This window comes from Scyliorhinus canicula, chromosome 17, assembly GCF_902713615.1.
Source record: "Scyliorhinus canicula chromosome 17, sScyCan1.1, whole genome shotgun sequence".
NCBI classification, from domain to species: domain Eukaryota; kingdom Metazoa; phylum Chordata; class Chondrichthyes; order Carcharhiniformes; family Scyliorhinidae; genus Scyliorhinus; species Scyliorhinus canicula.
Genome location: NC_052162.1, coordinates 15,815,193 through 15,841,096, shown reverse-complemented (window position 1 = coordinate 15,841,096; position 25,904 = coordinate 15,815,193). Strand labels below are relative to the sequence as shown.

The 25,904-nt window shown below is 50.5% G+C and overlaps 1 protein-coding gene across 1 annotated transcript; it reads right to left on the bottom strand.

Moving 5' to 3' along the window:
- Positions 1 to 20,930: 20,930 nt before the first annotated feature.
- Positions 20,931 to 21,629, bottom strand: LOC119952393 (testis-specific gene A8 protein-like). The gene has a single exon (XM_038776114.1). It carries the CDS (start codon positions 21,627 to 21,629, stop codon positions 20,931 to 20,933), a length of 699 nt encoding a protein of 232 aa, XP_038632042.1.
- Positions 21,630 to 25,904: the final 4,275 nt, after the last annotated feature.

The window sequence follows — 25,904 nt, the reverse complement described above, 5'->3', positions numbered from 1 at the left end:
TTTGTCCTCTAACATTCCAGAGACTCATGCTCGCCAGCCTACATAGATACATAGAACATACAGTGCAGAAGGAGGCCATTCGGCCCATCGAGTCTGCACCGACCCACTTAAGCCCTCACTTCAACCCTATTCCCATAACCCAATAACCCCTCCTAACCTTTTTGAACACTAAGGGCAATTTAGCATGGCCAATCCACCTAACCTAACATCTTTGGACTGTGGGAGGAAACCGGAGCAGTGGCCCAGCGGGGAATCGAACCTGGGACCCTGGTGCTGTGAAGCCACAGTGCTCGCCACGTGTGCTACCGTTGTTGCTCTGTTTACTTGCTATAAAGATAGCGGTCAGTAAGGTCGCCTTTCCTAATCCTAATTATGAGTATACTTTCGGAGTCGCCAGGTATCTCTCGATACCGCCACAAGGTTCAACCCGAATACTGATCAAAGAGCCAATGTACCAGTTAGTTAGTTCAAAGTCAATACTACTTTATTCACACACAGTAAGGTCTACTCATGCACAATAACACTACAGGCTAAACTATATCTATCACTAACACCTGTACTTAACTTCGGGTGCCCACTTAGGTCAGAGGAACAATGGCCGTTGTTTGGATCTGAGGCTGTTGGGTTTGAAGAGGTAACAGGAGTACAGCTAAGGTCGTCCATCTGGGACCGAGCGTTGAACTTGAACTTAATTGCTTCTGGTGATGCTGGTGAATTGGTCTCTCCGCTTGAGAGCTGAATCCAAGAGGCTGAATCTTTGGCGGGGGTTCCTTCTTATACTTGGAAGGGCTTTGCGAGCTTTTAGGCGGGCCTTAAACTTGGCCCCAATTAATTGGGCAGCTTCTTGATCATTGTCATCGATCTAAACCAATAAAGGGGCGGGTGCCCTGATGGCTGGGCGTGTCCTAGGTGGCTGTTGGCCTTGCTTTGTTTGTGTCTTCTGTTTGGGGTAGTGGCGCCGGGATGTCTGAGACAGTATTGGCTCCCTGAGTATTAGTCCTTTGTTCCTCGGAGATGGGCCATCAATATGTAAATCGCCCCAGAGTTTCGATTCCATCTGCTGACTGCTTTCCAAATAGACGTTCAGGCTCTGTGCCTGCTTGTTGCTCAGTATTGTCCATATTTCCCTATAGGCTCTGCGAGTGTCCATTTTGTATACGAAAGTGGCCATCCCAGATGGCTACACCGTGCTGCCCTAATTAACCATCAGGACCACCCTAGGAATCGTGCTGCTGCAGAGAATTTATTAGTTTTTGGTGCAATAGGAAGGACCATATCCAGGCAGGTTGTGCCTGTCAGAATGTGCTACATTCGGCTGGCCACGTGAAGAATTGGACACAACAGGACCCAGACGTGGCCAAGGTGAAGCAGATGATTTTGACCAGGTGGCACCACAATAAATCTGACCAATTGAGAGGGTGACTTCCTCCTACGGGCGAACTCAGTTGTGAGGCTGGAGCCAGACTCTGGGAATCCCGAGTGATAGTGTCTCCCTCAGCCCGAGAAGCCTTGTTGCAAGAATTACATCGTGGCCCACCCGGGCCAGACAAAAATGAAAATGCTCGCTCGTAGCTACACCTGGTAGCCAGGCATAGGCAAGGACATTGAAAACACGGTGCGCCAGTGTGGCCGTTGCGGCCCTTGCCAGACACAGCAGACACTGCTGCCCACACCCAACCTCCATCCTTGAAGGTGACCCCACGTTGGGGGTCAGTGACTGGTTAATCCTTTAATAAAAGAAAAATACGACGCACGGATCCTGGAAACCTGAAATAAAAACAGAAAATACTAGAAAACCTCAGTGAACCTGGCAGCATCTGGAGAGAGAGAAAAACACAGTTAATGGGCAGGATGTTCCGCAGATCCCACAGCGTGTATCGTGGCGGCAGACGTGGCCCGGCATTGTCCAGCAGCGGGACCTTCCGGTCCGTGAAAATCTCACCCAATGTCTCAAGCCCATGTGTGGAATTTTCCAAAAAATGACCAAGTGCCATTTTCGGCGTGAAAATCAGCGTGATTCTCACCGTCCCCGGCGGCTCGATACAGATCGCACTTTTTAGGCCTTGAGGCTGGTGTTTGAAAACCCTGGGGCGCTTTTACTATCTTATGACCATAATCTAAATTAAAACGTTCAAACACTTTTAAGCGTGCCGCCCATAAAATTATATAATAGCATGATGTGGATTTAAATAGTTCCACAGATTTAAAACAAATAACCAAAGCTATGTCCATCAATAAATAATAATAACCTTGAATCATAAAATTAAATTTAAAAATTACTTTAAAAGAACCAATAACAATAGCAATCCCTGTACAAAAGAAAGAGCAAAATTAAAACTATTAACAAAACCTCTACATAGCTTTAAAACACTTGTAAAGCTTGTGGCCTTCAATATAAACCTGCAGTTTAAATGCTTGACCTCAAAGGGCGCTCCTATCGCTGCTGCGTCAAAAATGGGTGTGCTACATCAAAACTGCGCCACGCTGGAGCCTGCGCAGACTAGCCCGCTGGAGGCCAGAGGCTGCCGCTGAAGCAGGAAGGTTTGTCTCAATTTCTGAACGTATATAAGTTCGTTGTTTCCTCTTCCAGTATCGGCGAGGCTTTCCATCGATACTCGGCAGTTACAGGCATTCTGATTCCTGTTTTTCACAAAGGGGATTAATATTTAATTACATGTCGATGGTGTTATTGGTTTACGATGAATGAAATCATTTTTTTGTGAATTTGCAAATGGGATTTGTGAAGCACTGAAGGAGATAATCCAATCTGACAAAAGGTCGTTGATTTGAATAGTTAACTCTGTTTCACGCTCCTCAGATGCTGCCAGAGCTGTTGAGTATTAACAGAATTTTCTCTTTTTATTTCAGGTTTCCAGCATCTGCTGCATTTTGCTTTGTCTGAGATTAAATAAAGATTCAGTATCAATGAGTGACTATTATTCATTGTTTTTTCTATTCCTGTAAGAAGAAGAACAGCTGTGCATGTGTCTGGTTCCCACAGATCCACTGTCTTGGGTAGTGGTTTGTGATTAACAGGCTGTAAACATCAACTGCATGCTTTGATGAATTCATATCCCTTCCCGCTTCAGTGGCCTAAGTGGTGAATCCCTAATGTTTATAAACATTAACCACATCAAAGAGAGGAAGAGAGGTAAAATTCACAAGCTTGAGGGATTGGAATGCACTTAGTGCACTTACATCTCTTTGATGTGGGCAATGTTTATGTTACTGTTACGAAATACAACTGTGAGGTCAGATTTTCCCCACCTGTGGGGCTGAAAACAAAGCAGGGGAACCAGCTGAGTATGGATTTAACGTGAGACTGAAATTCTCCAGCATGAAACCACACATCACCTCAATAATATCTGATCAGAAGCAGCACCTTTAATTCTGATGAGATAGATTTCTTTGGGCTGGCAGGTAGGAGTGACATTTTGTCCATGGCTTCCTTTGTCCCACCTCAGGGATCCAGGGACAAATGGTTTGAAAACTACAGCAATGAACCTGGGAAGAAGCATATTTGATGAGCAGTTCTCTCTTGTCGAAATCTGCTCTCAAAGAATTCTGTTGCACGTAGAACACTAAGAATCTCCCCCTATCCCAGTGTTGCTGCAAAACACATAAAACGCTACAATCTCTCAGATGCAGGACAAATCAATCCCTCAAATTCTCTATAAGAACCATCCACAGGAGTTGATGCATCATGAGGATATGCACTCAGGGCGGCACAGGAGCACAGTGGTTAGCACTGTTGGCTTAACAGTTCCAGGGTCCCAGGTTCGATTCCTGGCTTGGGTCACTGTCTGTGCGGAGTCTGCACATTCCCCCCGTGTCTGCGTGGGTTTCCTCCGGGCGCTCTGGTTTCCTCCCACAAGTCCCAAAAGATATGCTGTTGGGTGAATTGGATATTCTGAATTCTCCCTCAGTGTACCCGAACAGGTGCCGGAAAGTGGCGACTAGGGGGATTTGCACAGTTAATTCATTGCAGTGTTAATGTAAGCCTATTTGTGATAATAAAGATTATTATCATTATTCAGGGAGGAGCTCACTGACATTATTTTAAGGCAAGCGGTTTTGTGTCCATATTAACTGTGAATGCGAATGGCTCAAGATTTAGTGAGAATCGGTAATTGAGTGTCCTGCAGATGAGGTCTCATTTTCCGATTTTCTGGGTGTTTGCCCTTGCCCTCTCTTGACAGGAACCACATTTAAATACATTTTAATAGTTTTAAATATAGTTATCAGGCATTCCTGCCACATGTTCCCTCCACATTTATAATTACCACGGTGATGAGGTTGACAACTGCTTTTGAAAAACGTGAAACAGTCGTGGAGAACCCGCAGGGGCGCCCAGCTAAGTATAGCCCCTGGGCGGGAGGCGGGAGGCAGGGGGGGGGGGGGGGGGGGGGAGACATGCAGGGCATTGCTCGCAAGCAACCTGCCAGGGTGGCACTGTCAGTGGCAGACCCACTGGGGAGCTCCATTGTATGTGTTGGGGTTGGGGGGGGGGGTTGTCCCAGTCCTTATTAAGGGGCAGGGCCCCGTATCTGTGGGGTCAGGGGGAAGTATTTCTTCAAACGCAGTTGGAGCGGGTGGGAGCCTTTGCCGGAGTTGCCAGCTCGATCAGCTCCCACTGCGCCAGCGAAGCAGTGCCAGACAACCCGGAAACATTTTCTTCCTCGAAGTGCTGCAGTCTTTGGTAATAAAGGCCGGGGAGCCGCACGTCGGTGTGCTCACCAGGGAAAGAACTTGGACGCTGTTGGCAGTCATTTTTTGTAACTGCCATACCTAAATGAATATATCTTAAAGTAATGGAGGCATTGCAATGGCATTGACTCCGTTAAACAGTCTTTGATCTGTGGCTCAAGTGTTGTATCCATGGTAACTTAGACACTGGCCTCGGATTTCAGACGGCCTTGTTTTTTGTGCCGAGTTATGAGTGGTGGCCCTGCTGTGCTGTGCTCATTCTCAACACCACCCACTTGGTGCTATAACTCCATCCATGACAACTTATTCGGACTTTCTCTGTCAGGCGGCGAGAAGAAAGGCAGAGAAATAAAGGTTAGGTCTGCACATTTTAGAATCTGTGACAGGAAACGATTATTCCCTTTCAGCCTTGTTTCTGCTTTAATTATTGGGTTTAACATTCAAACTTTGCCCACTGAGGGTCAGGGTGGTGGGGTGTGGGTAGAAAAAACATTCAACTCACGGCTGCCCGCTTTGTGCCTGGAAGACCAGCCCATTTTTCCTGAGGGAGTACTGCATCACGGCCCTTTTGACATTAGTGGCCTCGCTTGACTCAAAATTCAGGTGGGCCTGCAAATGAACTCCTCCAATATGAAAATAGAGGACCCTGATTAAAACCCGGGTACCATTTCGGGGCATGGAACATACCCTGTGCGCACATGGTCCATTTGTACTACGCATTGGGTGGCCTAACTGATGGGCCTCAGATATGACACGACTGTAAATAAAGAGGTCGAAGGGTTTGTATTATTATTTTTATGAGCTCTGGGGAAAAGACCTATTGTCTATCCAGTTTATTCTCCGCACAAGCTCCAACCAGCATCTGGGATGAAGCGGGTTTGAAAGGTAAGAATCTCTTCATTATGCCCCTGGTGCCCTCTTGGGCCACTACAGAACGTACTTTCTCTAATAACGCCATCATTGCTGGACGCTTTGCCTGACTGCCCTTGATGTCATGCCTGAGGCCTGATGTGAAAGATGCCCATATCTCAGCATCCAGGTACATAAATCCCTGAAAGTTGCCACCCAGGTTAATAGGGCTGTTAAGAAGGCATATGGTGTGCTAGCCTTTATCAGTAGGGGGATTGAGTTTCGGAGCCACGAGGTCATGCTGCAGCTGTATAACTCTGGTGCGGCCGCTCCTGGAGTACTGCGTGCAGTTCTGGTCACCACATTATAGGGAGGATGTGGAAGCTTTGGAAAGGGTTCAGAGGAGATTTACTAGGATGTTGCCTGGTATGGAGGGAAGGTCTTACGAGGAAAGGCTCAGGGACTTGAGGTTGTTTTCGTTAGAGAGGAGAAGGCTGAGAGGTGACTTAATAGAGACATGTAAGATAGTCAGAGAGTTAGATAGGGTGGACAGTGAGAGTCTTTTTCCTAGGATGGCGATGACCAACACGAGGGGACATAGCTTTAAATTGAGGGGTGGTAGATATAGGACAGATGTCAGAGGCAGTTTCTTTACTCAGAGAGTAGTAGGGGTGTGGAACGCCCTGCCTGCAACAGTAGTAGGCTCGCCAAATTTAAGGGCATTTAAGTGGTCACTGGATAGACATATGGATGAAAATGGAATAGTGTAGGTCAGATAGGCTTCAGATGGTTTCACGGGTTGGCGCAACATCGAGGGCCGAAGGGCCCGTACTGCGCTGTAATGTTCTATGTTCTAAGAGCCGCCTGGGCCTTGCAGTAGGGCTTTTGGCAGCTGCCCGAATCTATTTTGCCAGATTGGGAAACTGGCCTGAGTCTTGCCCTTTGGGGTAAAGTCCACCCCTTTCAGCATGCTACAACGTTAGAATGGCTTCAGTTACTTGTATGCATCCATGTGAGAACAACACAAACAGATCTGTCACGTTGAGCAAGGTGTTGATATTTGAATTAACATGGAATGGATGGCAATTTTCTTCCTCTGTTCAATTTATGTTGTCATTTACATTGAATTCTCACAAGAAATGCCACTGGGCACTTTGAAAGTGTTGTATGTCGGCTGTGACTGGTTAAAGACTAATTGTGGAGACGTAGATGTGTCTGAACAATAACTAGTTTATTGTAAGATCATAAATATACACACAAATATAAAGATGTAGAAGGTGGATTGGTCATGTTAAAATTGACCCTTAATGTCCAAAGATATGCAGGATGGTGGGGTTATGGAGTAACAGAGATAGGGCGGGGGAGTGGGCCTAGGTAGGGTGCTCTTTCAGCGATTCGGTGCAGACTCGATGGGCCAAATGGCCTCCTTCTGCACTGTCGGGATTCTATGGTTCTAAGGCTACAAGTATGACTCAGTCTAAGCTATGAGCTTTCTCCTTCTCAGCTCTTAGTCATGTGACTCTCCCTGACATCATCGCGTGGGCAGTACTTTTTCCTCACACACTCGGCAGAAGTTTCCCCAACTCAAGCCAAGTGTCACTTCCGGCACGAAAACCAGTGCAAACTCGTCGGTTCTGTTGGCAAGATCTGGACCGCAATAGTTAGACACTTGGGGGGGAAAAATAATTCCCCGTGTGAAAAATGCCGCACCCATGACGCATTGCTCCCGGGGTCACCTGAGTAGTTCAATCCAGTGGGAACGGTGTTTAAATGCGACCACAGCACTTGATCACAGTCAGCTCAAGAGGATGGCAGCTAAGATGCCAGCTCCATGCTTTACGAAGGGGGCCCTGACACAAATGTTGAGGGCCGTGGAGGGGAGAAAGGGCTACCATGTAGCTGTAGGCAGGCATATCACCAAACCCGCATAGTGTGGCTGCACTGATAAGGGCCAGCGCCCTCCACAAGAGGATAGGGTACAGTACAGAAAATGATTGACCTCCTCCGAGCTGCCAGGGTGAGTGCTTCTTGCTTTATCGCTCTCCCTCTCAGACACCCCTCACCATGCCACCTGGACCCCACTTACTGCCACCTCACTGGGTGACACCACCCCACCTCCTCTTCCTCATTGCCCCTCGGACTCCTCCCCTCCTCATTCATCCCTGCCCCACACGTAGCGCCCGCACATGCCAGGCATCATTGCCATCCGATCCAGCGTACAGCCTGCTCACAACCTCCCAGTCGGCCTCCCTGCGGGAGACGCTTGCTCAGAACTTTGGCGGCGAGGAAAGACAGGCATGGCACAGCGGAGGATGCTGACTCCTTACGAGGGGAGAGAACTGGAGCTCACAGGGGATAAGAAATGTGGGTCTGATCAGAGAACAAGATGTGAAGGAGAGAGAAAAGTGAGGAGCCCCTGCATCTCATCCATCTGCCCATAATCACATGAGTTCTGTCTCTCCCTGAACTTTCCACTAGCCATGCATGAATACCATGTCCCTGCCCTTGCAGGAACATTACCGAGCAGTCTAGCCCTTTCCACCTGAAGGATTCCTACACCAAGCCTGGAGCAGAGTTCTGAGGAGATGTCATTGGAGGACACTGATGATGCATCACAGTTGTCACTTGCACCCTCCGCCAGTGAAGAGACACACAACGGTGGGGGAATCACAGCAGGCAGGCTTCTGTGTCATGGTCTGGTGAACACCACAGTGTTGCTGATGCACATCAGGTGGTGGCAGGGGCGTGCCAGGGATTGGACAGGCGGAGGTCTGCAGGATCCCAGGACTCAGCTGTGCCGCAGCCTAGCGGCGTGCCTCTGGCATTGTTCATGCTTCAGCTGCTGGACAGGCAATGTCAGAGCCGGAAATTCCAGGAAGGGGTGTCAGCGACACTCCGTCAATTGCCCGGCATACTGGAGAAGTCACAAAGCACTCTCTCGCAGGAGCTGGTGCCGGCAATGCAATGCACCCAGATCGACACTGCACGGGTAGCGTCCGGAGTGGAGAGCTTGGGGCTCGACATCAGATCATTGATGAGAGATGTCTCGGGGCAGTTTGGGGCAGCAGGGTAGCATGGTGGTTAGCATAAATGCTTCACAGCTCCAGGGTCCCAGGTTCGATTCCCGACTGGGTCACTGTCTGTGTGGAGTCTGCACATCCTCCCCCTGTGTGCGTGGGTTTCCTCCGGGTGCTCCGGTTTCCTCCCACAGTCCAAAGATGTGCGGGTTAGGTGGATTGGCCATGTTAAATTGCCCGTAGTGTCCTAAAAAAAGTAAGGTTAGGGGGGGGGGGGGTTGTTGGGTTACGGGTATAGGGTGGATACGTGGGTTTGAGTGGGGTGGTCATGGCTCGGCACAATATCGAGGGCCGAAGGGCCTGTTCTGTGCTGTACTGTTCTATGTTCTATGTTCTATGTCTAAATCATGGCTTAGGCCATGAACCCCATGGTTCAGGGCACCAACTACATGGTGCAAACACGGGTGCCAGCGCCAGAGGATGTCGGGGCTTCTGAGTCTCGACCCAGCTGCCCCTCCATCCCATGGAGTGACCCAGGGGCCCACGTACACCCAAAGGGGGGAAGAGGATCAGTTGGTGCATAACCTGGGGCCTCCACTCAGTGGCCCTTGGGAGAGTCCAGTCCATCTGACACTCCCCTTCCAGACACCGGGGCACCTCAGGCACAGCGAACAGAACAGGGTGGCACATGGCCCTCCAGGTCCGATCCCGCCAGAGGACACCCAGCAATAACATCTCAGGAACAGAATGTGGGAGCTAACAGGCAACCTCAAGCTCTGATGTGGATCCTGGGGGCACACCTCGACCCAGTGGGAGGGTTAAGAAGGTTACGAAATTGTAGGTGTGCAGTGCGGGCACGAGTGATGTCCGGTACTTTGATCTTTTGGATACTATTGTTTTAATATTATCTGTAACTGTATTAGATCTCACTTTTGTTCACCACTTTTGGCTGCCCGATCTCCACTGATTTCGAGTTGAGTGGCGTTTTTTACTTTCGGAATGCATTAGGACTGACAGTGCCTCCATCTCTGCGGCGATGTCATCTCAGTGTAAGTGTTTCACTCACAATAGCAGGATCAGGAAATCATTGATCCAAACCCCCCCCAGTCCACCGAGACTGCATCAGAAGAGACGAGTGACTCCGTGGATTATCGCTCTGAAATGGCCCAAGCCGCAGGGAATCTGCGAGCTGGCATCAGACAGACTGGACGCAGGTATTCGCAGTAACTCTGAGGAGCATCACAGGCCACTCCTCAATACAAGTCATTCTCACCCTCCTGCACTGAATGGGCAGGTGGCTTGACTGGACGCCCCAGCTCCCTGAGTTGATACTTTTTGTGCAAGTTAAGAAATAAACTTGCAGGGAAATGAGAAAGGAATATAAATCAGGGAATAGATTCAGCTGAATATAATGTTAGCACATATATATTAAATCAAAATGTTCCCTAGAGTGCAGAGGAGAAATTGAATAGAAATCCAATACATTTCTCAATGGGGATCTCTAGAGAAATACAGTTGAGTATAAACATGAGACCTATACTGTTTATACATTGCCAGCCAATCAGCTGTTATGGTTTCTCTACCTGCTCCCATACTGTTACCTCAGGGATTCCCCAAGGATCACACCTTACCCCCCTCCCTACATGCTGCCCTTGGTGTCAACATCCGAAAACACAGCGTCAGTTTCCATATGTACATTGGTGACACCCAGCTCTACCTCACTATCACCGCTCTCAACCCCTCCACTGTCTCTAATGTGTTTGATTGCTTGTCCGACATCCAGTGTCGGATGCGTAAAGATTTGCTCAAATTAAATAGTGGGAAAACGGAACCGATTGTCTTCAGTCCCCAATACAAACGTTTTTCCCTTGCTGCTAACTCCATCCCTCTTCCTGGAAACTGTCGGAGGCTGATCCAGACTGTTTGTGACCTTGGTGTTACACTTGACCCCGGTATGAGTTTCTGACCATATTTCCACACCAATTTTCACCTCTGTAACATTGACTGCTGCTCGCCCTCTCACTCATGCCTCTATTATCTTGACTATTCCAATGTGCTGCCAGCTGCTCTCCAAAAACATATGGGGCTAGATTCTCCGCCGCGCCACATTTCTGCCCTGACCCGCCGGCGTGATTCTCTGTTACGCCGGCCAGTCAATGGGTTTCCCATTGTGGGGCAGCCCCACGTCGTCGGGAAACCCCCGGGGTGCCAGAAAAACGGAGAATACCGCTTTGGAGAATCCCGCCCATGGTCATCCACAACTCTACTGCCCATATCCTAGCTTGTACACAGTCCCAATCACCCATCGCTCCACACCATGCTGATGGACATTGGCTCCAGTTTAAGCAACACGTCCATTTTAAAACTTTGATTTTCAAATCCCTCCAGTGCCTCGCCCCTCCTGTGCAGAGGAGATTCACTAGGTTAATCCCAGAGCTGAAGGGTTTGGATTACGAGGAGAGGTTGAATAGACTGGGGCTGTACTCCTTGGAATTTAGAAGGATGAGGGGGGATCTTATAGAAACATTTAAAATTATGAAGGAAATAGATAGGATAGATGCGGGGAGGCTGGGAGGTTGTTTCCACTGGCGGGTGAAAGCAGAACTAGGGGGCATAGCCTCAAAATAAGGGGATGTAGATTTAGGACTGAGTTTAGGAGGAACTTCTTCACCCAAATGGTTGTGAATCTATGGAATTCCTTGCCCAGTGAAGCAGTTGAGGCTCCTTCATTAAAAGTTTTTAAGATAAAGATAGATAATTTTTTGAAGAATAAATGGATTAAGGATTATGGTGTTCGGGCCAGAAAGTGGAGCTGAGTCCACAAAAGATCAGCCATGATCTCATTGAATGGCGGAGCAGGCTCGAGGGGCCAGGTGGCCTACTCCTGCTCCTAGTTCTTATGTTCTCCCTATGTCTGTAACCTCCTCCAGCTCCTCAACCCTCCATAATATCTGCATTCAACCAATACTGGCCGCTGGAACAGCCCTGATTTTAATCAGTCCATCATTGAGGCTGGTTTTTCAAATGCCTAGGCTCCGGCTCGGGAATTTCCGCGATAAACCCCTTCACCTCTGTTACTCTTTTCCACCCTTTAAGTCTTTACTTAAAGCCTACCTCTTTGGCCAAGCTTGCTCTACTATCGTCTTATGTATTTGGTGTTAATTTCTGTTTGACAATGCTCCTGTGAACCACAGGTGGCTGTTTTACTATGTTAAATGTGCTGGAAGAATACAATTTACTGTTGCTGTTGCACTACTGAACTACTGAACAACTGCACCTGTTTCATTAGGAGAGTTGCACAGAGCATGATTTAGTGACACCGCTTTGTTGTTATAATGTATTATGCTGGCCAGCACGGTGGCACAGTGGTAACAATGTTGCCTCATGACGGCGAGGCCCCAGGTTCGACCCCGGCCCTGGGTCACTGTCCGTATGGAGTTTGCACATTCTCCCCGTGTTTGCGTGGGTTTCGCCCCCACAACTGGAAAAAATTAATTGGGTACTCTAAATTTATTTTTAAAAAAGGAAAATAAAATAATGTACTGTGCAACTGCCTTGACAAATAGCACAGTACTGAAGCAGTCTCATATTTCTGGGAAAAAAATTACACTTCATTATATAAAAACCAAAGTAAATAAACTTACTGGAACTATCAAAGCTGTCAAAGAACTGTCTAAATTCATTGGAATTGTCAAACCGCATTGCAACTGTCAAGGCTGTCAAGGGATTTAACATTGCTGAGCTTTAAATTAAATTTCCAGTCAGTGGTTCAAAGAAAAAGTGTGTATAAGATGTTTGCTGCAATTATTGATTTTATGAACCAAAATCAACACTGTAAGGTACATATTAAATGAGCAATTCGATTTACAGCCCACAATATTCATAGAACAGAAATGTTGGTTTTCATTAAATATTTACTGAAGGGATTTCAATGTATCAAATTTTTTTGATCAATTCAACACTCTTAAAACACTCCAGGAGGCACTGCTGCCTCACAGCGTCAGAGACCCAGGTTGAGTTCCGATCTCAGGTGATTGTATGGAGTTTGCACTTTCTCCTCGTGTCTGCGTGAGTTTCCTCCGGGTGCTCTTGTTTCCTCCTACAGTCCAAAGATGTGCAGGTTATGTGGATTGGCTATTAAAAATTGCCCCTAGATTGGATTACGGAGATAGGGTGGGGGATTGGGCGAAGGTAGGCTTCTCTTTCAGAGGGTTGGTGCAGACTCGATGGACCGAATGGCCTCCTTCTGCACTGCAGGGATTCTATTCTCTTCTATTCATTGAATATACAGCATTTCCTTCCCCTTCCAATCAGAGGTCCCTGACACAATATTTAAAAATAAATTACAATATTCAATTAATTTTTGCCAATTAAGGGGTAATTTTAGCGTGGTCAATCCACCTTTCCTGCACATCTTTGGGTTGTGGGGGTGAGACCCACGCAGACACGGGGAGAATGTGTAAACGCCACACGGTCAGTGGCCCGGGGTCGGGATCGAACCTGGGTCCTCAGCACCGCGAGGCAGCAGTGCTAACCACCGCGCCGCCGTGTCACCCTGGTCCCTGACACAATAAGCAGTGGGCGTGATTTACTGCCAGAATTGGAGCGGGACACATCCTGTATATGCTGGTAGAGGTCTCCCCCAGGCTTCCCAACAGCCATTATCCCTCGCGAGATATAGCCAGATTGACCTGAGACCTAACCATGGGTTTAAGAACCCACTTAACCATGCTGACGCCAGACCTAATGGGCTTCTGGCATCTATTGACCTCCCCAAGGAGACCCCAGCCGGGCTCCATTTAGCACTGGTCTGTACAAATGTGGGCCAGGCGGAACGGCACCAGGGGGATCTTCCAGGCCATTGGAGGCCCCTAGGAGGTCAGGGCAGGTTAGAACTCTGGCTCTCCTTCTGGCACATGGACCCGTTGGCTCTGCCAGATTGATAGAGTGACAGGGTGGCACTGCCAATGCTCATGAAAGAAGGAATGGTGGTTATGAAGGGTGGGGCGGTGAGGGCTGGTATGAAGGGGCCTCCATAAATTTTGTGGGGTGAAGGGTGGGAACCATAAGGGGACATTTGAAGGCCTGAAAAGCAGGGCCTTCAGCGACCCCATTGCTCACTTGGGAGGTGGGGGAGGGGGGGGGGGGGTGTTGGGTAATGCCCATGTGTGTGGGTGGTGACATTGTCCTTGGGTGGGGTGCTCAGTTAGAGATCGGGCACCCTTTCAAAATGGTGGCATGATCTCTGAGGAGCTGGTCTGGCCAGCAAATGCAGCTCCCCAGTGATGAAATATATTCTGAGTGCGAGTTTGCCCGAAGGAAAATGCCCAAGGGCCCAAATAATGACTAAGTGTGGTTAGATAGTGGCGGAGAACTCGGCGTCAGAAATTCCCATGTTTGGGAAGCTCGAGCCTTATGATGTACACGTGGCGGACAGACCCAGTGTGCTGAATGCTTATGCTACTTCTTCCACGTCAACGGCACAGAAGTAATCCTTTTGACAGCGTGCATGTCCCTGACATTGAGCAATACTAAGACCGGACAGGGATTTTTTCCAGTTGAATTTTGCTCAATGTCTCTTTTGTTTCTTCAGTGTCTCTGTTACTTTGCCACATTTCCCAGCAGGGACATATTTCTCAGCTGACTTTGTGCGAGGGCCAACACGCATGGAAGATCTCCTGCCAAACTGGCAGAGGGACACCAAACTCATGGTAGCACAGTGGTTATCACTTTTGCTTCATAGCACCAGGGACATGGGTTCGATTCCCAGGTTGGGTTACTGTCTGGGCAGAATATGCTCGTTCTCCCCGTCTCTGCGTGGGTTTCCTCCGGGTGCTCCGGTTTCCTCCCACAAGTCCTGAAAGATAATTGCTTGTTCGGTGAATTGAACATTCTGAATTCTCCCTCTGTGTGCCCGAACAGATGTCGGAATGTGGTGAATAGGGGCTTTTCACAGTAATTTCATTGCAGTGTTAATGCAAGCCTACTTGTGACAATAAAGATTAGTATTATTATTATTATTATTAACAGGCAATCCTTCCTTTTGATCTGAGAATAGCTTCTTTCTGTGTCTGCCAAGGTTCTAGATGCATCTGCTATTGGCCTCTCAGTGCCAGTGCCCCACCGATGAGTTGACTGACCTGCTGAAGGAGCTGCGCTCCGAAAGCTAGTGATTCAAAACAAACCTGTTGGACTTTAACCTGGTGTTGTGAGACTTCTTATTGTGCCCACCCCAGTCCAACGCTGGCATCCCCATATAATGAAATATGCTGCAAACACAATTGGGTAACTATCATTTAATACCTAATCCCCACTTTAACTTGACCCCACCCTCTATACACACATACACACACACACACATGCACAAGACAAGCAAGCAACGGTAATAGAAGGGTGAATATAATAAGTAAAAGATAAGCGTCTTTGTTTTAAATGTTTGTTTCCAGCACACTATCCTTCACACCTAGCTTTCAGGCCAAGGGTTCTGTCTCTCAGTCTGTAATGGTTTTCATTGTTGATTCATTCAGGTCTCTGCAGCTTACAGCATTAGTGGAGAAAACACAAGGGAGAGACTTAGGGCGGAATTCTCCGTTCCCGGGAAAAATCGGGAGGGCCGTCGTCAACTCGGCCGAGTTTCACGACGGCCTCGGAGGCCGCTCCTCGCCCCCTATTCTGCCCTCCCGGCGGGACAAGGAGCGGCACTCCGTAACTCTCGGCCACGGGGGTGTCGCGCCTAATGACGTCAGCCGTGCATGCGCAGGTTGGCCGGCTCCAACCCGCGCATGCGTGGCTGACGTCATGACGCTGATGGCAGGAACCCGCGCATGCACGGTGGCCGTCTTTCCCCTCTGCCGCCCCGCAAGACGTGGCGGCTTGATATTGCGGGGCGGCGGAGGGGAAATAGTGCGTCAGTTTTGGACGCCGGCCTGACGATCGGTGGGCACCGATCGCGGGCCTGTCCCCTCCCGACCACAGTCGTGGTGGTCTTTCCTTGCTAGGCAACCTACAAGCCCCAAACGGGCTTCTCACTCCTGTTTCACGACGGCACTGACCAGGTGTGTTTGCCGCTGTCATGAAACGGCCGCGAACGGCAGGCCGCTCGGCCCATCCGGGTCGGAGAATCGCCGTTCGCCGTGAAAAACGGCCAGCACCGATTCTTCCGAGCCGGGGGGGGGGGGGGGGGGGGAGGAGGAGGAGAGAATCGCAGGGGGCGCCAGTGGGGGCCCTCCCGCGATTCTCCCACCCGGCGTGGGGAGCGGAAAATCGCGCCCATATTTTTTCTCTTTCATTATTTTTGCCGTTTTTGATTCATGGATGCTTAAGGGACATATATCCAGTGGTTCTCAGGATGGTTAAGGAATTCCCACTAAACGGAGTAGACTTACTTTTGGGGAATGAATTGGCAGGAGTAAAGGTTGGAGCTTCACTTATGATTACAGAGAGTCCGAGGGAAGAAAGGGACATTTTCTGTCCAAAGCCAACAGAATGTTCTCTGATGTAACTTGTAAAATATTGCCAGCATTAGCCTAGACAATAATTTCTCGCCTCAGACATTCAGCCAGTGCCCCACTTGCTGTTTCTGCTTAATGCCTGCTTAAAAGCAATTGCTCTTTGTAATGAATTTGGGAAGGTGTGAAGATTGATCAAACATACTGCCCACTTCTATTGTTACCTCAGGCAGTCATAGAATCGTAGAGTAAAAAGATTAGGCCCAGTGGAAAGTGAAACGGGACCATCTTCACAAGTTCAACCTCATTGCCAGCACTAACCCAAAACCTGTCTGCCCAATTACACTTCTTAGAAAGCTGCTCTTGCAGGTTTCTGTACAACAGCAAATCAGGAAATTTTAATAATTCTGCCAGCATCAATCCCAGTTGCAATGAAGCAAGTAGCACTCTCACCTCTGGGTCAGACAGTTCTGGGTTCCAGTCTTGCTCTGTGGCCTCTAGCAAAAATTCTAGACACACAGTATTCCTTAATCACATTTTTAAATTGCCATTCTGTATCTCTGCTTATTCCCCAATCACCAATGTCCTCCCTTACGTTTTCCTTCCCTTTGGTCTCCTGACCTGTTCTATTTACAGTTAAGCTGTTTTTGCTTCTTACCGACCCCACCCCCCCCCTTACTAATTTAAAGTTTCCACCATTTCCCGACATACCCCTTCTGCCTGGACATGGGTCCCATCCCAGTACAGATGGCACAATACCATCGACTCTGCTCCTTGCTGACCTGAACTGCTGCCAGTGCCATGCAAAAGAACCCCTCTGTCCTGTACCAGTCCTTTAGCCAGGTCTTAATTCTCCAGATCTGCCTCCTCCCGTGTCAATTTGCATGCGGCATGGGCAACAACCTAGATATTATTGCTCTCGAGCTTCTGTTTTTGGTCCTGTTTTGTGGTCCCGAGTCTAAATCCTGATTCTCCTTTATCAGGACTTCCACCCTGTTCCTATCTCTGTTGATTGTTCCAAGATATTGACCACGATAACTAGATTCAACCCTCCCTTTCCAAGATCCTCTTCAGCCATCATCAGATATACCATTTTTTTTTTAAATTTTAGAGTACCCAATTATTTTTTCCAATTAAGGGGCAATTTAGCATAGCCAATCCACCTATCCTGCACATCTTTGGGTTGTGGGAGTGAAGCCCACGCAGACACGGGGAGAATGTGCAAACTCCTCACGGACAGTGACCCAGGGCCGGGATTCGAACCCGGGTCCTCAGCGCCGTAGGCAGCAATGCTAACCACTGTGCCACCGTGCCGCCCGTCAGATATACTATTATATTGACAGAGCGTAGGCTACACACTCTTCAGGATTCTCATTCTTAGCTGCAAAGTATGCCTTCTATCCCCTAATTATAGAGTCCCCTATAACTATTACATTTTCCTTCCCCACTGGACAATCTTTTGAGCCATGGTGCCTTGGCCTGAACTTTGCCTTTCCTCCTTGCAGTCTTTCTTTGTTACGGATGCCTGGTCAGCTCTCTGCAGTGGAAGAGATACTGGACCAGACGCCGCATCTTTTAAAAAAATAAATTTAGAGTACCCAATTCATTTTTTTCAATTAAGGGACACTTTAGCATGGCCAATCCACCTACCCTGCACATCTTTGGGTCATGGGAGCGAAACCCATGCAAACACAGTGAGAATGTGCAAACTCCACATGGACAGTGACCCAGGGCCGGGATCGTACCTGGGACCTCAGTGCTGTGAGGCAGCATTGCTAACCCTCTGTGCCACTGTGCTGCCCTCTCTTTTTAAAGTATTTGGCAATGCGGAAAGATCGATACAATCCAAGAGTGCTATCATAAGAAATAAGGCTTGGTTATTTCATAAATACACTTTATTAAAACAAATGTTGAACCAATATTTATCCTTTTAAACTTTAACTCTAACATTAACAGATTACATGTAGTTCCTTAACCTTAACACACTAGTTCCCATTAAACAACACTTGAACTGAACATGCAGCTCTTGTTCCACTTACAGGTAAAGGTGATACTTGCATTTTTTCTTCTGTTCAGGAAATTATTTCAGAACCCTTTTCCAAAGCCTGCCTCGGTGGCAACTTTCACGTCCTCTCTTGGTCACTTTCCAAAATCTTCTCCGTGCTCAAAACAGTATTCTTTCTCTCTCTCTCACTAAGCTACGCCCAGCTCTTCAAACAAAGGTTCTCTCCGGGCTTTTCCAGACTTGAACCCATCATCATTTTCTTGACTGTTTGATGGCCCACTCAGGTTTATACAAAAGAACAGAGCCATGTTATTGATATGCAACTAACCTCCCATTGACGGGCTGAGGCCATCAGGCTCTATAATGGGCTAATAGCTGGTCAGACATGAATGTCCTGACAATGGATCTCGAGTGATTCACCCTTTCTGAACAGGGCCATCCTGTGTATCCCCACTAATGAGTTTAAGTCTGAATGCGACAATCTAACTCATGCCAGGTGTGGGCATATCCCTCTGGCTTGATACTAGCAGCTTTTTTCCATAGTCTGTTCAACCACTAAATTGCCTGCTACACCTTCGATCCCATTTCTGGACACAATTTTCTATTATCTCCCTCTCATAACACCTTCTTGTCCTTACAAGAACAATACATGCCCCAACACAACGGGCTAGATTTTCATGTTAGAGGTAGGTAGCGGGAGTAGAAATGGCATGTCAGACATCTGTAATCTGTTGAAACAGGTGCGCACAAGGGTAAACATTGTCCGATTACAACTTTTTCTCTTCAACCTATTTTGTCAATGGCTCAATATTTATTTACACAAAATAAAGAGGTGCCAAGTGCTTGTTATATCTGCTATTGATACTTTAAGGGGTTGGTTGCTTGATACTTTTATTGGCTTGTAGGAACAACAGGTTTTTAAGAAAGTTATGAGCATCTAGTTTTTAAAATAGATTTCCATACATGCCATTGTTATTATATAGTACATAATGGGTGCTCGGCCATGCAATGCTATGATGTAGCATGCAATATATGAGGGACCACTGGGGGCGGGTGAAGCAGCATGGATTGACATGGAAGGTCTTTGGGGTCATTAGAGACAGGTGGAGGGACATTGGTTGGCATGGAATGTATATCCAGTAATTTGAAGTTGGGACATGGGTTTGTATGGAGGGCATGAAGGACCAATGGAGATGGGTGGGGGACATGGGGAGCATGGGTAAGACCTTTTCAATATATCTTTCAAGATATTCCCTCATCCAAACAATTGTTCAAGACCCCTCTGAGGGGGCTAGAGAATAGCAATGAAACTGGCTAAGATGGAAGATTAGGCAGTGGGTTGTTGTACCTTTTACCCACACTGGGAACCGGGGATGGGGGCAGGAATCCTGGAATCAGGGCCCATCCGTCATTTTCAATGGTCTGCTGATTCTCCCTGAGCTTGTGACAATCCAGCCAAATGTCTTTGAGTCGGAGAGATTTGAGATAGAGCCAATTGTCTTGTTCAAGGGAGACTTGGCATCACAGACACCCACAGTCCACAGTCCAATCACACAAACTGCCCTTTTACATCCCAGATTAGCCCTATTGTACTAATTTAATTAATTAATTAAAGGCTTCATTCAATGGTTATCTTTAGTTATATCAAAAACTCTAAGTAGTTGATGCAACCATCAATTCACTCGCAGACTCGTGCCGAAGTAAACAGTGGTTTTAATCAGCTTACAACTTTGCCTGCCTGCGACCGGTACAATACTGAAGGCGGTCCCGCAGGTCTGCTGCTCTTATACTTCCTATAAGGGGCGGAGCCCATACATGCTCCACATCTCCCCCTGTGGGTGAAGCCACACAGTGGCCCATAGATGGAGCCCACAGGGTTAATAACATAGTATAACGTAATACAGTATACTGGTGAATTAACAGTATTTATACATTCATCACAGTAGTTAAGATATAAATCTAATACAAAACTTGTACTTCCCCCGTCCTACTAACCAACTCAGAGGAAAAGGGAAGGCCCATCTCTACTAACTAGAACCTCGGAGCAGTGCTCATGTGTTTCCACTCCGACCTCTCACAATGCGGGCAATGCTTCTCCAGCAATGGCTCCTCATACCCCCCCCCCCCACGATATTACGATTTGCAATCATTCCTCTGCCCTATTTCTATCTGTGAAGTTTCTTGGAAGTTTTATTTGGATTTAAATCTTCCAGTTTAATGAAAGCTCTTTCAGAAATGCTTAACTGCAAGTCTGTCTAGACTATATTTGACGTGAAACAGTGCCAATCTTTCACGGTGAGTCACTGAAGCCTAAACAATGGCGTACGAGGCTTTGGGGTATTGTTATCTTTCAAAAGCAGCTTGCCATATTTCTCTTGTGTTTAGTTTGGGGTATTAAGCACTGCAGTCTCACACCATGGCTTCAACCAAAGGAGACACTGCCTCCTGTTATGCAGCCGTGGCTTAAGTTAAGGACTGTGTCACATTAAGGAAACGTGAGGAAATTGACAACGTTGAATCGACGACGCAAAGTCATCTGGATATAAACTAAAAATGCTTCCATACATCTGAATAGCTTCTCATTTAAATATAATTGCAAAGCCTTTTGCTTTTTGCTTTCCAGCTTTTTGCTACCAGCTGTGCCTGTTACATATGAATTGCTTTAATCAAGATTGGTAAGCGGGACAAAACATTAGCATAAAAATAGCAAACAGATTATTTAAAGTAGATGTTTGTCTTCAAACAGATATTTTTTCCATTCTCAAACCTGCAGCTCCGGCTTATTGATTTGAAGATGGATGAATCATTCCTTGAACTCCAGGAATTGGCACACACTGTTCTAATCATATTCCAGACATCACTCCCAGGTCTGTGGATTTAGAGTGAAAACTCTCTGTAACTTTATTAACAATGTAAAAAGTCACCCATGGCTCTGTTTTGCAGCTCCGTTAGTTTGGGGGCAGCAGGTAGCGTGCTCGCGGCGGCAGGCGGCGTGCTCGCGGCGGCAGGTGGCGTGCTCGCGGCAGCAGGCGGCGTGCTCGCGGCGGCAGGCGGCGTGCTCGCGGCGGCAGGCGGCGTGCTCGCGGCGGCAGGCGGCGTGCCCGCGGCGGCAGGCGGCGTGCTCGCGGCGGCAGGCGGCAGGCGGCGTGCTCGCGGCGGCAGGCGGCGTGCTCGCGGCGGCAGGCGGCAGGCGGCGTGCTCTCGGCGGCAGGCGGCGTGCGCTCGGCGGCAGGCGACGTGCTCGCGGCGGCAGGCGGCGTGCTCGCGGCGGCAGGCGGCGTGCTCGCGGCGGCAGGCGGCGTGCCCGCGGCGGCAGGCGGCGGGCTCCCGGCGGCAGGCGGCGTGCGCTCGGCGGCAGGCGACGTGCTCGTGGCGGCAGGCGGCGTGCTCGCGGCGGCAGGCGGCGTCCTCGCGGCGGCAGGCGGCATGCTCTCGGCGGCAGGCGGCGTGCTCGCGGCGGCAGGCGGCGTGCTCGCGGTGGCAGGCGGCAGGCGGCGTGCCCGCGGCGGCAGGCGGCGTGCTCGCGGCGGCAGGCGACGTGCTCGCGGCGGCAGGCGGCGTGCTCGCGGCGTCAGGCGGCGTGCTCGCGGCGGCAGGCGGCATGCTCTCGGCGGCAGGCGGCGTGTTCGCGGCAGCAGGCGGCGTGCGCTCGGCGGCAGGCGGCGTGCTCGCAGCGGCAGGCGGCAGGCGGTGTGCTCGCGGCGGCAGGTGGTGTGCTCGCGGCGGCAGGAGGCGTGCTCGCGGCGGCAGGCGGTGTGCGCTCGGCGGCAGGCGGCGTGCTCGCGGCGGCAGGCGGCAGGCGGCGTGCTCTCGGCGGCAGGCAGCGTGCTCGCGGCGGCAGGCGGCGTGCTCGCGGCGGCAGGCGACGTGCTCTCGGCAGCAGGCGACGTGCTCGCGGCGGCAGGCGGCGTGCTCGCGGCGGCAGGCGACGTGCTCGCGGCGGCAGGCGGCGTGCTCGTGGCGGCAGGCGGTGTGTTCGCCGCGGCAGGCGGTGTGCGCTCAGCGGCAGGCGGCGTGCGCGCGGCGGCAGGCGGCAGGCGGTGTGCTCGTGGCGGCAGGCGGCGTGTTCGCGGCGGCAGGAGGCGTGCTCGCGGCGGCAGGTGGCGTGCTCGCGGCGACAGGCGGTGTGCTCGCGGCGGCAGGCGGCGTGCTCGCGGCGACAGGCGGCGTGCTCGCGGCAGCAGGCGGCGTGCTCTCGGCGGCAGGCGGTGTGCGCTCGGCGGCAGGCGGCGTGCTCGCGGCGGCAGGCGGCGTGCTCGTGGCGGCTGGCGGCAGGCGGCGTGCTCTCACCGGCAGGTGGCGTGCTCGCGGCGACAGGCGGCGTGCTCGCGGCGGCAGGCGGCAGGCGGTGTGCTCGCGGCGGCAGGCGGCGTGTTCACGGCGGCAGGAGGCATGCTCGCGGCAGCAGGCGGCGTGCTCTCGGCGGCAGGCGGTGTGCACTCGGCGGCAGGCGGCGTGCTCACGGCGGCTGGCGGCAGGCGGCGTGCTCTCACCGGCAGGTGGCGTGCTCGCGGCGGCAGGCGGCGTGCTCGCGGCGGCAGGCGGCGTGCTCGCGGCGGCAGGCGGCGTGCTCGCGGCGGCAGGAGGCGTGCTCGCGGCGGCAGGCGGTGTGCGCTCGGCGGCAGGCGGCGTGCTCGCGGCGGCAGGCGGCGGCTGGCGGCAGGCGGCGTGCTCTCACCAGCAGGTGGCGTGCTCGCGGCGACAGGCGGCGTGCTCGCGGCGGCAGGCGGCGTGCTCGCGGCGGCAGGCGGCATGCTCGCGGCGGCTGGCGGCAGGCGGCGTGCTCTCACCAGCAGGTGGCGTGCTCGCGGCGACAGGCGGAGTGCTCGCGGCGGCAGGCGGCGTGCTCGCGGCGACAGGCGGCGTGCTCGCGGCGGCAGGCGACGTGCTCGCGGCGGCAGGCGGCGTGCTCGCGGCGGCAGGCGGCGTGCTCGCGGCGGCAGGCGACGTGCTCGCGGCGGCAGGAGGCGTGCTCGCGGCGGCAGGCGGTGTGCGCTCGGCGGCAGGCGACGTGCTCGCGGCGGCAGGCGGCAGGCGATGTGCTCGCGGCGGCAGGTGGCGTGTTCGCGGCGGCAGGAGGCGTGCTCGCAGCGGCAGGCGGCGTGCTCTCACCGGCAGGTGGCGTGCTCGCGGCGACAGGCGGCGTGCTCGCGGCGGCAGGCGGCGTGCTCGCGGCGGCAGGAGGCGTGCTCGCGGCGGCAGGCGGCGTGCTCTCGGCGGCAGGCGGCGTGCGCTCCGCGGCAGGCGGCGTGCTCTCGGCGGCAGGCGGCGTGCTCGCGGCGGCAGGCGGCGTGCTCGCGGCGGATGGCGGCGTGCTTGTGGCGGCAGGCGACGTGCGCTCGGCGGCAGGCGCCGTGCTCGCGGCGGCAGGCGGCAGGCGGCGTGCTCTCGGCATCAGGCGGCGTGCTCGCAGCGGCAGGCGGCGTGCTCGCGGTGGCAGGCGACGTGCTCGCGGCGGCAGGCGGCGTGCTCTCGGCGGCAGGCGGCGTGCTCGCGGCGGCAGGCGGCGTGCTCGCGCGGGCAGACGACGTGCTCGCGGCGGCAGGCGGCGTGCTCGCGGCGGCAGGCGGCGTGTTCGCGGCGGCAGGCGGCGTGCTCGCGGCGGCAGGCGGCGTGCTCGCGGCGGCAGGCGGCAGGCGGCATGCCGCCGCGAGCACGCTGCCTGCCGCCGCGAACATGCCGCCTGGAAAAGTATTGTTTAAAGCAAAACAATGTTTATTCTATGAACTCAAGTTAACCTTTTTAAAACATCCAGTGAACATCTTAGCAACTATTAATTCAAATACAACCCCCAAAGAATACAACACTAAGTAATGCTTAATAACTTCCCAAACAACATCCAGAAGACAAAAGAAACACCTTTTAACAGAAGCACATCAGGTTTACATTCACTACTGAGAACATTTATAATTCTGAATTCACCAAATGATCAAGAGATAGTCTTTTGATGGCAGAGAGAACAGCAGTACACCTGCTTGGTCTGGCTTCAGCTCCAACACTGAAAACGAAACTAAAACACACCCTGCAGCAAACAGCCTAAAACGAAAGTAAAAAGCTGACAGACAGCCCAGCTCCACCCACACTCTGACATCACTGATAAACACTCATTTCTTAAAGGTACATTTCATAACCACCCATTTCTTAAAGATACTCTCACATGACACTGTCAATTGGCAAGTATTTAGATTTTGATTTAGCATGTAACCCAGCCCTTTCATTGAATATTTCTGGTTTGTTGTGCACTGGCACTCTTGGACTGGTCGCATCTCAAAGTTCATTGCATCCTGGAGTTTCTTCCAATTAAACATTCATTTAAAAAAAACCAGATCTGCATAATGCCATGATTTTGGCTGAATAGGACCACTTTAAACCCTTACAAAATTTTGACTGTTTAAGATTTGAACTTTCCCCAATTTACCACAAAGAATGAAACTTGAGGTTTAATTGTTAATACAAAGAAGTAGGAATATTCACTCCTGGGGATTAGAAAGAACCTTTCATTGACTGCCTGCAATTTAAAGGGCTGACGGCTGTTCTTTACACCTCAGGTAATGAGCTACTTGTGCAGAATGTTTCTGTAGATTGGCAGGTGTCAGAGTTTTAAACATGAACTCACTCAGAAATTGGCAAGATTTTCAATGGGTCTTCATGAATAACTTCAACTAGTGTGGGAATTGAACCCGTACTGTTGGTTGTCCAGCCAACTGAGAAAAACCAGTTCATGTACGAGCACAAAGTGATGGTTTACATTTACCCCTCATTCCCTGGTTCTCAATCTGCTCACTCTTCGCGGAAGTCTGCTGTGATGACACGTCAAAAGTACTGCATGAAGCACTTTTGAATATCCTGAAGTCATGAAGGGTCCAAATGCAAATTCACATTTATTTAGATATATTTTTATATACATTTATATTAAATGCAAATGTATAAATGCAAATTTGTTCTATTACAAAGGAACAAAGAAAAGTGCAGCACAGAAACAGGCCCTTCGGCCCTCCAAGCCTGCACTGCCCGTCTAAACTAAAATCTTCTGCATTCCGGGGTCCGTATCCCTCTATTCCCATCCTATTCATGTATTTCTTTCTTTCTTGCTGTGCCTTGTGATAGAAACTGATGGGAAATGTTTCAATTCGAATTGTCACAGAGCAAACTGCTTAGAAATGCAAGGCTACATTCCAAGGCGAAGATGCTGAATACACAAATCACCCACAGGGAAGTGTGAAGAGATAGATGTTTCCTATAATAGTGACACACATTGATACTCATAGCTCTCTAAAGAAGAGACACTACAAATGCAAAGTTTGAGGGCGGAATGTGATGCAGTGGTTAGCACTGGGACTGCGGCGCTGAGGACCTGGGTTTGAATCCCGGCCCTGGGTCACTGTCTGTGTGGAGTTTGCACATTCTCCCTATGTCTGCGTGGGTTTCACCCCCACAGCCCAAAGATGTGCAGGTTAGGTGGATTGGCCACGCTAAATTGCCCCTTAATTGTGGAAAAAAAAAATTGGGAACTCTAAATTTATTTTTAAAAATGCAAAGTTGTGGATATTGAAACATGGGCAGAACGCCAAAAAATTCCTTTGGAAATACACAATGGGTGAAGTATTTCAAGGCAAGACTGCCCACCCACTTGAGAGAGATTGCAAGTGACATTGGCAGTATCACGGAAATATTCAGCAGACAAAACAGGCTGAAAGCTTCCACTTTTCCCCCTCGTTCTTTGGAATAAATATGTCTTTAAATCAGAAGCTGCCTGGTGGAGACTGATCCTATCAGACTGGCCAACTGTTTTACATGCTGTCTGACTTCCATGACTTCTTTGAGAGTGAGATCAGTGACCAAATTTGATTCTTTGTCACCGGGGGTGGGGGTCTAGAT